This window comes from Amphiprion ocellaris, chromosome 21 (assembly GCF_022539595.1).
Source record: "Amphiprion ocellaris isolate individual 3 ecotype Okinawa chromosome 21, ASM2253959v1, whole genome shotgun sequence".
Classification (NCBI taxonomy): Eukaryota; Metazoa; Chordata; class Actinopteri; family Pomacentridae; genus Amphiprion; species Amphiprion ocellaris.
In genome coordinates, this window is record NC_072786.1 from 28986718 (window position 1) to 29001422 (window position 14705).

Genomic DNA, 14705 nt, shown 5'->3' on the forward strand with positions numbered 1-14705 from the left:
ATACATGCATGAATGCATGCAATACTTACGTTACTGTTTTAGCCAACAAGCTCCTGTCAAACCTTTGTCCACAACCTGTTGAACTACGCTCAATAAAAGTGGAATATTTTTCTTTTCCCGTCTTTAGAATAAGTCAGCAACTGTTTGCCGTCTTCATGAGGGAATATCATATCCGGTTGTTGTGTTCTTCGTCTTGTTGTGCAGTTTTTCTTCACCCAGGTGGCCAGAATAAATCAGTTAAAGTACAGTAGCTGGTGCAGAAAACAGAACCCCTCCTCTGTTCTTGGAGCTTTCATGTGAAACACTCCACAGATTAGTCACCTTGTGTTTTAACCCCCTCATGTGGCGGCATTGTTCCTGAGCTGAAAGCCACAGAGGGCTGTGGATGGTTGATCCTCCGCAGTGAGTTTGGATGGTAGATGGAATCAGTCGGAGCTAATTAGCATGAATTCCATAGCAGCTCCACTCAGGCTGCTGGTTAATGTGCTCTCTGCAAGCTGCTGCAGCGTTTCCATCACTCTGGAGCATCGTTTATGACCGGAGTTTGTGTAGGTCAATGGAGAAACAATCAGCTCAAGTTTATTTGCCCTGTTAACATGTTTATATGGTGGTTTTTATGTGCTGGAAGACACATAAGCAGAAAAATAAGCAGTCATCGCTTATGGCTGAGCATTTCTAAAACACAATTCTGTCAGCCAGGTGTTTGATGGTTTGGTGGGAAATATCCAGGTTTTTGATGTTTTAGTGTGTTAATGTCCAGGTTTTTGGTATTCTGCTGTGGAAATATTCAGGTTTTGATATTTTAATATTCAAGTTTTTGATGCTTGTGTACATTAATATACAAATGTTGGCATTTTGGTGCACAGTTTAGTGCATTAATATCCATGTTTTTGATGTTTTAATTAGTTAATGTCCAGATTTTTGATGGTATGGTGTATTAATATCCAAGTGGGAGTTTCTGTATCATTATTCTTCTTCAGAATCTGCTTGTGATTCTTGTATTTATGGCTGAATTACTCCAATATTACAACTTGACATTTTGTAGTGTAGAGTTGTTGAAGAAGCAGTTGTATAGAGTTACATCTAAGCCATTGTACGGCAAGAAGGGATTGTTTTCATTGAAATAAAACATCTAAATATGTCAGTTTTGGGTCTTAAATTGTATACAGCACTTTGGTCAACTCAGACTGACAGGTTTGATTTGATTGAGTTTGAGGACAGTCACGTGTAAAACTCGGTATATTGCAGTTGTTTCACTTTTTCAGAGCAATACTTTGATTTCTCAGCGGCTCATTTTGTTTTCAGATTGGAGGTAAATATTGTTAAAATTAAATGCAGCTCTTACAAACCGATGCTTGTTCACTTTATCTCAGTGTAGTTGTCTACTAGAAACATGGTTTTCTGTTCATCTTCCAGCACAATGCAGCAGAAACAAGTTCTTCTGTTGGAGAACTGCAAATTTCCAACAGGAAAAGAGGAATCATGATGTTTGGGGCCACGAATATCCAGATTTCTGGCATTTTAGTGTGTTAACCTCCATATGTTTGATGTTTTAGGGCATTAATATTCAGTTTTTGGTGTTTTTATAGGTTACTGTTCAGGCTTTTGATACTTTGGTGCATTTATATCCTTTTTTTTTTTTTTTTTTTTAACATTTTGGTCCATTGATATCCAGGTTTTCCACAGTTTGGTGTGTTGATATCCAGGTTTTCCACAGTTTGGTGTGTTGATATCCAGGTTTTCCATATTTTGGTGTGTTAATATCCAGGTTTTCCATATTTTGGTGTGTTGATATCCAGGTTTTCCATATTTTGGTGTGTTGATATCCAGGTGTTTGATATTTTGATGTCTCAATATCCAGGTTTTTGACATTTTGGTGCATTTCTATCCAGTTTTTTTTATGTTTTAGTGCAATGCTATCCAAGTTTCTGACATTTTAGTACATTAATATCCAGATTTTCTACAACTTGGTGTCTTAATATTCAGGCTTGTGATGTTTTGATGTCTTAATATCCAGATTCTCAACATTATGGTTCATTAATATCCAGGTCTTCCACATCTTGATGTGTTAATATCCAGGTTTTCCACATTTTGGTGTGATAATATTCAGAATATTCATGTTTTGGTGTGTTAATATCCAGATCTTTGAAGTTTTGGTGCATTGATATCAAGGGTTTTTAATATTTTGCCACATTAATATTGAGGTTTTTGATGTTTTAGTGTCTTAATATCAAGAGTTTTGATAATTTGCCACATGAACATTGAGTTTTTTTGATGTTTTAGTGGACTAATCTGTGCAGCCTGGTCTCCTTCAGCATTTTACCATGCTGTTATTAAACAGATTGGACATCTCTCTTCTCAGTTGTAATGTTCCCAGTTGTATGATCATCTGGGAAAAATGCAGTTTGCAAACAGTGGCTTTTTGTTGGAAGTCCTGGTTAATAAAGTGGCCGGTCAGATTTATGTGGAGCTCCGTTGTCCGGCCGAACCACGAGTCTGCTGCAGCTGCATAATGTCCACTTGTTTCAGCTTCTGCCTTGTGTTTTTCAGACATTTTCTGGGATGGAGCTTGAGAAAAATCTTCCAAACCACTTCTCAAGTGACCGGATCGAGATTTTTCTGATTTTTTTAAAAGCCTGTTTGGTGACTGTTTTAATTGGTGTCAACTTTATCAAAGTGAAAACTTATCACATCAGCGGTTCTCTCTGCTGTTTGGAAACTTCCTCATATGGCGCAACATCCAAAGTAGTTTTTAGCTTTGGATGTGTTCAGTTGTGGCTTTTTACTCGTCATTCAGAGCTTTGTGGTGCTGACAGAGTACCTGTTTTTGGTTAATTTTATCTTTTCTGTAGCCAAAAAATCCCGAGACAAGTAATATTGTGGAATTTTTATGCAAACAAATGTTCATTTTTAGAGTTTCTCTCCTTTTTCTTGCTTTTTTGTGGTGCACATGTGGAAGCTGCATGTGAACAAACACGGTGTCATTTTAAATAAAGTTCTAAAATAAAACACAGCATGTCCAAGAACAGGCTTCTCTTGCAGATAAGTCATGGAAAATGAGAAGAATGCAACTTTTTGATATATTTCAATCAGCAAAAAAGGTGTAAAATGATGCGTTTGTGTTATTTTGTCTCACTTCACATTATACTCTGATGTGCGGAAACGGAGTATTGTGCAGTTTCAACTACTTTAAAGCTATTTAAGGGTGAAACATGGGGAAAGCATGTGTTTGGGGGTAAATCTGGTTCATAAAGTTCAATAATTTAAGAGCTACCAACTACAGGTGATCATGCAGATTTAAAGTTTAGTTCATCTAAATGAGGTTTCTGAAGGGGTTTTGAAGATTTGGTTGCGAAAACTGTACTCAATTTCAATTAAATCAAACCACATGCAATCATAAATCTCCACAGAACCTGGTTCAATGTACACTTTAAAAAAGTAATACAAGGAATCTGGTATCCAAAACTTAAATGCACGTTTGCAAGATAAAAGTTCCAAGTTTTTGATGTTGTGGTGAGTTAATATCCAGGTTTTGGATGTTTTTGTGCAATAACATGCAGATTTTTCATGTTTTGCTCTGTTGATATCCAGGTTTGCATTCTTTTGATGCAATAAAATCCAAGTTTTTGATGTTTAAGTGTGCTAATGTCCTCCAGCTGACTGCTGCGTACATGTGTTGATATCAACACATGTACGCAGCAGTCAGCTGGAGGGCAGCGCGCATTGATACGACGGGACAGGAAGTAGTGCCGAGTGATTACGTGGTGTGACTTTTTTGTGGAAATGGGTTTTTTTATGCAAATAAATCACTCTTTTGAACACATGCTGTTTTTAGAAGAAATACGTTTTATTTAAGTGACCCTGGAAACCTGCCGGACTACTTTCGCCGCGACCAGAACCAGACCAGAACTCGGCTCACGGGACACTGTCGGGGGTAAGACAGTGAGAGTGTACGTTACTAATGATAGGGATGCCATAGAGATTCATGTCAAAAATCCCGAACTATCCCTTTAATATCCAGATTTTTACCACTTCGGTACATTGATATCCAGGTTTCTGGCATTTTGGTGGACTAATGTCCAGGTTTATGATGTTTTGATGCCATAAAATCCAGATTGTTCATGTTTTTGCAACGTTGATATCCAGGTTTTCAATGTTATGGTGAAATAAATTCCAGATTTTTGATGTTTAAGTGCGTTGAAATCAAGGTTTGTGGTGATTTAAGGCATTAATATCCAATTTTTTACCACTTTGGTGCATTAAAATCCATGTTTTTGTTGTTTTAGTTCATTGTTATCCTGGTTTGTGGTGATTTAAGGCATTAATATCCAGATTTTTTAAAATTCAAGGAACCTGGTTTTTAACACTTAACTAAATGCATGTTCACTCTGGTGCAAGACATCAAATAACATTTATGTTTAATATTGTACATGGTTCCTTTTTGAATGAACCGATTAATAATGATAATTATTCTTCTAACTCAATATCATTAGTTATTATTATGATAATTATTACTTATTAGTTGTAACTCAAAAAAACGATGCAAACTGTTGTGTTAAGTTGTTTTGTTGAGTGTAAACATTCTATTTTTAGAGTGTAGCTGCTGTTCAAGAACATCCAACCCAAAGATATTAAAGAACATACATCACAATAATAATAATAATAATAATAATAATAATAATAATAATAATAATAATAATAATAATAATAATAATAATAATAATAATAATAATAATACGTTGGTTTGCAGTGATTGCAGAGCAGCTTGAAGGAAGTTTATTATTCTCGGCGATGTAGTTCTTAACCAGTAACGCCACGAAGACTCTGCAACTCAATCACGCCGACTTTCACATTAACATGTAAATTAAATGTCAGTCGATTTTCAAGAAGCTTCATCATGTGTTTTACATCACGGCGTGACTCAGTCAATCAAAAACTCCAGTTTTCGACTCGAGTGCTGTGAAAATGATTAAAAACAAACGGGGACACTTTAACCGAAGAGCTCGGCGGATGCATTAGGAGCCGATAATAAGCCCCTTAAAGCGCCGCAAACTTTAGCTTTAAACGTCAGGAAATCAACTTTGTGTCATTAAGTGTACAGCTGCCCCGTAAAGATTCAGCTCCTGCTTTTCTCCTGTTTTCTAAATGGTGTGATTAATTATTATGCAGTGGCTCAGAGTGGCTCATGAAAACCACTTCAATTAAAGATGTAGCCGACAAAACACACTCAGCTTGGAAAGGAGGTTTTTTTGGGACAGGAAGAGGAATTAACTGTCCGTGGAATGCTAGCAGGTAAACCGGAAACAGTAAATTCAGGGTTTTGCACTCAAGTTTTTCATGTGTTGGTGTGTGAATATTCAGGTTTTTAATGTTTTGGTTCGTTAGCATCCAGGTTTTTGAAAATTTAGTGCATAAATATTGAGGTTTTTGACGTTTTGGTGTTTTAATATCTAAATTTTTGGTGTTAAAGTGAGTTGACATCCAGGTTTTTGGCATTTTGGTGCATTAATATTCCGGTTTTTGATGCTTTAGTGCTATAAAATCTAGGTTTTTGCTGTTTTAGTGTGTTAATATCCAGGTTTTTGATGTTTTTGTGCAATGAAATACAGATTTTTGATGTTTTGGTGCGTTTATATCCAGGTTGTGGTGATTTAAGGCATTAATATCCAGGTTTTGGTGAGTCAACAACCATATTATTGATGTTTTGGTGTTTTAATATCTAGGTTTTTGTTGTTTTTGTGCATTATTATCTAGGTTTTCAATGTTTTGGTGTGTTAACATTCAAGTTCTTGACGTTTTGGTGCGTGAACATTCAGGTTTTTGCTGCTTGGTGTGTTAATATTCAGGTTGTTAATGTTTTAGCGGGTTCTTCGGGTTTTTTGATGTTTTTTATTGCATTAATATTCAGGAATTTGGTGAATTAATATTCACATTTTTGATGTTTTTGTGCATTAGTATCTGGGTTTTTGATGCTGTGATGCATTAATATCCAGGTTTTGGTGTTTTAGTATCCAAATGTTTGATGTTTTGATGCATGTATATCCTGCTTTTTGATGTTTTGTTGTGTTAACATCCTGATGTTTGACGTTTCAGTACAATAATATCCAGGTTTTTGACATTTTACTTCCTGATTTGTAAATCATGTTTTGATTAATTATTATGCAGTGGCTTATAAAACTTCTTTAGCTAGAGATTTAGACATCAAACAGCCTTTTTTTTGGGAGAAATTAACTTTTCGATGGGAGGTCAGCAGGTAAAGGGGAAGCAGGCTTTTAGACTCGTCTGATGAAAGAGCTGAATGCCAGCGCAGCATCACGCCGGCCACACACACGGCTCTACGTCCACAACTTTTGTGCTGCATTTTATTTTTTATTTTTTTACGAGTGTTGAGCGCGGTGAGGACTTGGTAGTTTTGCCGGTGCGCCTGCTGAGTGCATAATGAATGGCAGACTGTGGCTGTGGGCCTGCCAGGCGAGAAGAAACAGCACTGTGGAATTATGGGACAGCGGAGGAGAGTCGCGCTTTTGTGGGTCTCGGCGGGAGCTCGCCAAGATCAAACACGTCGACAGCTCCGCCGCCCGCCGGGCATTCTGGGTAGACAGACCTGAGGAGGAGACGCCTGGAAGCCAGACGTGGGGGTTTTTGTTGTACCTGAGCGCTTGTGTTCATGTGTGGGAGGATGTGTGTGTGTGTGTGTGTGTGTGTGTGTGTGTGTGTGTGTGTGTGTGTGTGTGTGTGTGTGTGTGTGTGTGTGTGTGTGTGTGTGTGTGTGTGTGTGTGTGTGTGTGTGTGTGTGTGTGACGCTGTCAGGTCCGTGTTTTTGTTTTTTCCTTCAGAGGACACACTTTGAAAGGGATTAAGGAAAAACGACTTGATGTGACTTCCAGGTTGGCTTTGACACGACTTTCCCCCGTTTGATGTGTCTTCAGACTTGCACCTCGTCCCCGTCCTGCATCTGTCCTCGTGTCAGTGATATGAAGAGCCTCCAGCCTGAAGGGTTAGCCATCATTCCCTCCGTCCAGCCTCGTCTCACTCCTCCTTTATTCTGCTTCTGATCCTTTTCGTCTTCTTCCTTTTATTTCTCTCACTTGACGGAGGATCCTCAGTTCTTTCATCACATCACTCTAACAGTGATCACTTTCTTTTCTCTCTGGGATTTCTGGCTTTCTTGCTTTGTTGTCATTGGGTACAGTCTTTCTTTCTTTCTTTCTTTGAATTTTACCTATTTTGTACTCTTGGCTTCCTTCAACTTTTATACTTTTTTCTTTCTTTCTTTCTTTCTTTGTATTTTTTGAATAAAAATAACTAACATTCATTCTTTCTGTTTTCTTTCCTAGAATTTTGCTTTGAAATTTTGTACTCTTTGCTTTCTTTGACTTTTTTAGTCTTGCCTTCTTTTCTCCTTTCTTACTTTTTCTCTCTTGTTTTTTCCTTTGTTCTTTCTTTTTATCTATCTGTCAGTTTCTTTTTTCTCTTTTTCTTTGTCTCTTTTTACTTTCTTTCTTTGAATTTTACTTATTTACTTATTTTTACTTGTTTCTTTTTGTCATCTTTCTGTCATTCATTCTTTCTTTCTTTGTATTTCTTTATTTTAATTTGAAATTGATTTATTTTTTACTTTTATTTATGGATGGTTACATATTTTATGATTTCTTTTTGTTGTGCTTTTCTTCCATTCTTTCTGTCTTTCATTTCTTTATGTCGTTTTGTCTTTCTTTGACTTTTTTGTTCTTTCCATCTTTCTCTGCTTCTTTTATGCTTTCTTTCTTTGACTTTTATTCTTTCCATCTTTCTCTGCTTCTTTTATGCTTTCTTTCTTTGAATTCAGCTTACCATTTTTAGTTCTTTCTTTCTTTCTAGTTAAAAACTACAAAGAAAGAAAGAACTTTGAATTTTACTTTTTTTACTTCTTTTTTACTGTTTCTTTTAGTCTGTTTCTTTTCTTTGTTGACTTTCTTGACCTTTTGTTTAGTTTTTCTTTCATTCTTTCTATCTCATTTCTTTCTTTTTCTCTTTCTCTCTTTGACTTTTACCATTTTTTCTGTCTAATTCTTTCTTTTATGCTTTCTTTTCTCTGTCTTTTTTCTTTGAATATAACTTACCATTTTAATCTTTCTTTCTGTTTAAAACATTAAAGTATCCAACAATTTCAGAATTTTACTTTTCTTTTTCTTTCTTTCTTTCTTTCTCTCTTGTAAAAGCAGCTAATTTTACATTAAAAATTAATTTCAGTTAAATATAGTCTTTTGTTTCTTCATTCATTCCTTCATTCTGTCTTGGTCTATTTTTTCCGTCGTCCTCCTCTGACGCCCCCATCAGGCTGATTTAGGAACCAGTCAGTGGACTCTGGAGTCTGAGTGTGTAGAAGTGTGTAGAAGTGTGTGTGTGTGTGTGTGTGTGTGTGTGTGTGTGTGTGTGTGTGTGTGTGTGTGTGTGTGTGTGTGTGTGGGACAGGTCTGGGAGACGGCAAAAAAAAATAAAAAATCAGAGTGAGGATGATACGGAAGAGAGCAAGAGGGAGAGAGATGGGATAAAGGTGTGTGATAGAATTGGAAGATCAAAGCCTTCTGTCACAGCGTGACTGAGCCCAACGGCATTATGGGTAAGACAGGGCACACACACTCACACCCACCCACCACACACACACACACACACACACACACACACACACACACACTCACACACACGCTCACACTCACACACACACTCACACACACTAACACGTACACTATCACACACACACTCACTAACACACACACACAGACTCGTGCACACTCTCCGGCTGGTATTTGACTCTGAGTGTGATTGATACCGGGCTAGATTTGGAGAATCACCGTCGTTCGTCTCTGCGCAGATCAAACAGCCACATAATCTCCCATAAAGCAGAGAGAGATGGAGGGAATAAAAAAGGGACAGAGGAGGAGAGAGGGGCGACAAAAAGCCTCCTCGTCTGTCAAGTGTTTTCTTGTTTTTCCCATAAAGGACCGTAAGAACACATCCGTCACTCGGCTCCATGAGGACAGACGCGGGACGAGTCTAAACGCTGGAATTAGAGCCTTTTCCCACCTGCAATCTGCATCAGCATGAGGCAGAATAAAACTGTAACCTGCAGGAGTCGGGATGCATCAGGATCATGTGCGGTTCACGCTGAGATCAAATCGGGTAAAAACTGCACAGTTTGATGAAGGAAAGGTCCTCACCTCTTCATGCTATCAGCCTCAGCAGAACACGGATAAGCAGCATCCAGTGACCTGCCATGAACCGGGTTTGCAGGAGTTTCTTCTGCGAATCAAACGGATGCTTATCCAGGAAAAAGAACGTCCGTAGACGTGTTAAACGGTGACGGACGGCTTCGATTTCCATCTAGAATATAAAAATCATTCATGCTTAGGTTCGATTTGAGATGAATTCTGAGAAATCGGAGAAATAAAAAGAGGAAAATGTGTCTGAGTCTTTGATTTGTGGGAATAAAGTGGAGAATGAAATGTGTTTCTAATGCAGCAGCGTATTTCTGGTCATTTAGGACGAAGCTTTTATCTCAATAATTTGCATTTCTTGGAGTGAGTGAGGGATTTCATAGCAAACACGGTCATCTTCCATGTGTTTATGTTGCTCCATTGGTAGTTAATTACAAGCTTTTTCAGAAATGTTAAGCTGAGACAGGTTGTTCTTGCTTCTCCTTCTTTCCTTGTTTTCATTGTGTTCTTTTTCATCCAGTCCTTTACCTTACTTTCTCACTTTCCATCCCCCACTGCCACCTTCTGGACCAAAGGGCTTAAGGACAAACGGATTTCTATCTTGTGTGGAAAAAGCCAAAACAGTTGCAATCCTCCACCTCATCTGTAAAAGCAAACGTTGCCTTAAAGAGGTGTAAATAATTGTGCATCAACCTTCTGAACTAGAAGCTGTTTCTGTCACATTTTGACTCACTGTGGGTTCATTTTTCACTACAATATAAAGTCCAGCACCTCTGGAGAAACAGAACAACCATGACTAGATGTGAAAAGAACTCTAGTAGGTCTTTTATGCAACCGTGTAATAGTCAAAATAAAAGTTGAATTTTACGAAAAGTTTAAAAGCTCGGTATCGTGATGTATAACATTTCCCCAAAGTGTCCACCAGTGTTAATGTAGATATTTTACAACTTACATTCTTGGTTCCTGTGTGTTTTGTTCAAACACAGCCTGCAGTTCAACCCAGTTTAGCAGAAAAGTTGCAGAATTTTTAGTACAAAACTGCTGGTGGCAGTTGAGTCACTAATGGCTTCATGGTTGCATTGAGGAGTGCAGAATTTTTAGTTTTTTACAGAATCTGGTTAGAGCAAGCTGTTTACTTTTGGCAGTTTATTATTTTTTTTTTTTACACTGCTCACATTTCATTGGTTTCCATTAGGGCTGCAACAACGAATCGATAATAATCGATTATTAAAAGCGTTGCCAACGAATTTCATTATCGATTCGTTGTGTCATGCGATTCGTGCGTCACTCGCCATGTCACGGAGCGTCTACTTCACCTGCAGAGCTTTGTCAATGCTGGCTGACAGAAATAAAGTTTGTTTTTTTTAAATAACTCCACCTCTAGAGCGAGTTGAACAGAGCGAGGTGGCGGCAAAGCGAAAGTAAATTCAGAGTAATTTCAACCAAACATGACCGACACGGAGAAAATAGTCAGACCGAAATCCTCAAAAGTGTGGCAGCATTTCACGCTTCACAAAACAACAAACAAGCGTAACATGCAAGCTTTACAAAAGTGATATGATGTACAGGAGCACCACGATGATGATGCAGCACCTGAAACGGAAACACGTTGGAGTCGCCGATGAGGATGAAGGAGCTCAACAGCAGGTAAGTCACTACAATATCCTATGTTTGTTCCGTTTTACAGTGAGGAAACGTAACGTTAGTCTCTCTGGTAGCTCTCCTGATGCTAGTGTTTGTTAGCTGATTAATGACAGTGATAGGGCACGTGTGTGTGTGTGTGTGTGTGTGTGTGTGTGTGTGTGTGTGTGTGTGTGTGTGTGTGTGTGTGTGTGTGTGTGTGTGTGTGTGTGTGTGTGTGTGTGTGTGTGTGTGTGTGTGTGTGTGTGAGATACTTTTTATTTCACTTTAATCAGCTTAAGCAGGTTTTGAATATGCTTTATAAATACACGTAACTTGCCCACAGTGGTGATAATAATGTAACGATTAAGCCTCAAGTTTTAATTTTCTCACAAAGTCTGAGTGAAGACACTGGTCTGTGTTGGAGTGAAGCAGGATGAACTGCATTTAGACCAAACAGGGGTTAAAGTAACTTATTACATCTACTTAATGAAGTATTTTTTTATGGTGCTTGTTCTATCTATCTGTCTGTCTGTCTGTCTGTCTGTCTGTCTGTCTGTCTGTCTGTCTGTCTGTCTGTCTGTCTGTCTGTCTGTCTGTCTGTCTGTCTGTCTGTCTGTCTGTCTGTCTGTCTGTCTGTCTGTCTGTCTGTCTGTGTGTGTGTGTCTGTGTGTGTGTGTGCGTGCGTACTTTGTGTTTTGCTCTTTGGACTACTTACTTGCCTTAATCTAATACTGCAAATAAAACAAGATAATTACTGAGTTGTTATAAATTGTGCTATAATACATACTCAAACTATACTATCTTTCTCATTTCACCAACAGCAAACAACGACAGGCTTCATGATGAGCAAGACATCATGTCCACCACAGCAAGCAGCTGTTCTGACTCCTCAACATGATGCTCACTGACATGAGGCTTCTGTCGACGGTTGAAGACGAAGTCTTCGCTACAATGATCTTATTTGCTCTGTCAGTCCAAATCTTTCTGAATAAAGCGGTGGAAATTAAAAATGTTGTTTTTTTTTTTTTATCCAATTCATCAATTAATCAAAAAAATAATCGGCCAATTAATCGATTATTAAAATAATCGTTAGTTGCAGCCCTAGTTTCCATACTACGAATTGTAAACACAGCCTGCAGTTCAACCCACTTCAGATGAAAAGTCCCTGAATTTTTTGGCAAATTTTTAAATGAGATCTGTCAAAAAGTGTTTTTGATGAAATATCATGATTTTAAGCTTCGATTTAATTAAACTTTTCCATGCAACACTACGTCACAGATGAGTAGCTGAAAGTCCCTTAATTGTTGTTGCGTTACTGTTAGCTGCAGCTGATTCACTAGTGGCTTTATGTTTACTGAAGAGTACAGAGTTTTTACTTTTTTACAGAATCTGGCTAAACAAAGCGGTTTATTTTTGCCAGATTTTTACATGGGGCATGTAGAATGAAGTGGTTTTGATGCAATATTATGTTTGTCAGCTTAGATTTTATTAAGTTTTCCCATCACAGATGATTAGATGACTGTTAGCTTCATGACTGCATCAAGGAGTGCATTTTCTTTTTGTTTCTTGAAGAATCTGACTGGAGTAAATGGTTTATTTTTGTTTTGATTGTTAAATGAGATGCCGGGGGAAAAAAGTTCTTCTGTACTGCTCACGTATCATTTGTTGTAAACACTGCCTGCAGTTCAACCCAGTTCAGATGAAATTCTCTGAATTTTTTGCCAGATTTTTAAATGAGATCTGTCAAAAAGTGTTTCTGATGAAATAATTTTAAGCTTTGATTCAATTAAACTTTTCCATGCAACAGTACATCACCGTTGATTATCTGTAAAGTCCCTTAATTTTTGTTGCATTACTGTTCGCTGCAGCTGAACATAATGGCGTTATGGTTGCACTGAAGAGTGCAGAATTTTTTATTTTTTACAGAATCTGGTTAGAGCAAACTGTTTATTTTTGGCAAATTTTCAAATAAGATATGTTGTTTAAAAAAAAAAAAGTGATTTTTTTTCTTTTTACTGCTCAGATTTCATTGGTTTCCATACTATGAATTATAACCACAGCCTGCAGTTCAACCCAGTTCAGATGAAAAGTCTCTGAGTTATTTGGCACATTTTTAAATGACATCTGTTGGAAAAGGTGATTTTGATGAATATCATGGTTTTAAGCTTTGATTTGGTTCGGTTTTTCTATGCAACCACAGGGCACAGATGATTAGCTGAAAAGTTCTCAATTTTTGTCACATGACTTTAGGTTGCAGCTGAGTCTGCAATGGACTCGTGGTTGGATCGAGTCGTGCAGAATTTTTAGTCAATCTGCTTAAAGGAAATGGTTGATTTTTTGCAATTTTTAAAATGAGATATGTTGAAAAAGGTGATTTTTGTGCTGCATTTTTTCCTGTGCTATAAATTGTAAACTCAGCCTGCAGTTCAACCCAGTTCAGATGAAAAATTCCTGAATTTTCATCATGTGACTTTAGGTTGCAGCGAAGTCATTAATGGCTTCAAGGAACGCAAAAGTTTTAGCTTTTTGTGGAATCTCATCTGAGCAAACTGTATATTTTGGCGATTTTTTTTAAATTAGATCTGTGGGAAAGAGTAATTTTGCTGAAAAATCATGATTTTAAAGCTTAATTTGGTTATTTTTCCTGATGGAACCACAAGTCAGAGATGAGTTGCTCAAATATTGTCCAAAAGATGAAAATCTGACATTTTTCTCAGTTTTTACAGTTTCTGCCTCTGACAAAAGCTGTGATTTTCTCTATTTTTTAAAAAAAACACCTCATGCATTCTTAACCAGAAGGCGTGTTTTGAGGGTTCACGGGGTTAAATCACATTCGGGTTAATTCGAGGCAGATGCAACGACAACGAGAAACTATTGTGTTTTTCAAAACATGTCAGGCGATATTTAATGTTTTCTCTCTCTCTGTCTCCTCAGATGCACCACCCGATTCAGATGAAACCTGCAGACAGTGAGAAATCTAATGGTGAGCCCCTCCACACAAACACATCACACACACATGCATCACCGGCCGTTTTGAATTTGCTCGGTAATAGCTATCTCAGCTGAGTGTTTGCTCGCTGCTTGACTGGCAGACGGAGGAGAAGGAGGCCGACACTGCTGTTGCTGCTGGTGGTGGGTCTGGAGATGCTGATGTATATAAATATATTTCCGTACAACGTGTGATGAATTATTGAGGTTCTTCTGAAGGAGGTCAGCAAGAGTTGAATCGTTTTGGCCTCGTGGTGAACCGGCTTCTCTCCCCTGTGGCTGCTTTGCTCGTGCAAACGCGCCGCCTCTCCTCGGCTTTAATGCATCTATTTTACACCCCGACACTGTCGCACACATCCTGGGATCACCCCCCGTTTCCAAACTACATATTGCAGATCCACCCCTGAATTGATTCCCCCACACCGAGGGAAGCAGCCGGACAGCGGAGGAAATACCCGGGTTTTTTTTAAAGGATCCGTTTCTGTCATTGTCAACAAATCGGGTGTAAAGACGACAGCAGCGATGCGTTTGTGTGTGTTTATGAATTCTTCATTGCTTTCCCGCCGTCTCTGACGCATTCCGTCCCACGAGCTTTACTTTAGTGAAGATGTAGAGCTTTAAAGACGCATCACAAGCTTCTAGTTTCATTGCCTGGAAAAGCTATTTCTGTGTTTATTTCTACCTCCAGTGTTTTGTTTTTTTTTGTTCAGCAAACACGACTCTAAAGTGTTGGATTTTGATTTAATTTCACGACCTTTTGATGACTTCCAACCACATTTAGCTCACTATAAACTATAGAAGTCAGTTGTAGTTGAGTGTGAAGGGAGTTATTTGTCATTTCTTGCCTTTTATTGGACAAGAAGTCAACAGAAAACATTCAGTAGGAGAAGGTTTATG

At 38.1% G+C, this 14705-nt stretch overlaps 1 protein-coding gene across 38 annotated transcripts in view; it reads left to right on the forward strand.

Annotated features, from left to right (window-relative positions):
* Positions 1-14705, forward strand: part of celf2 (cugbp, Elav-like family member 2) — a 314361-nt gene that overhangs the window by 228926 nt on the left and 70730 nt on the right. For all 38 annotated transcript variants that reach the window (XM_055006331.1, XM_055006332.1, XM_055006297.1 and 35 more), the window contains one exon: positions 13755-13803. In XM_055006331.1, coding sequence (XP_054862306.1) covers positions 13755-13803 — 49 coding nt within the window. The remainder of the gene's footprint in view (positions 1-13754; positions 13804-14705) is intronic.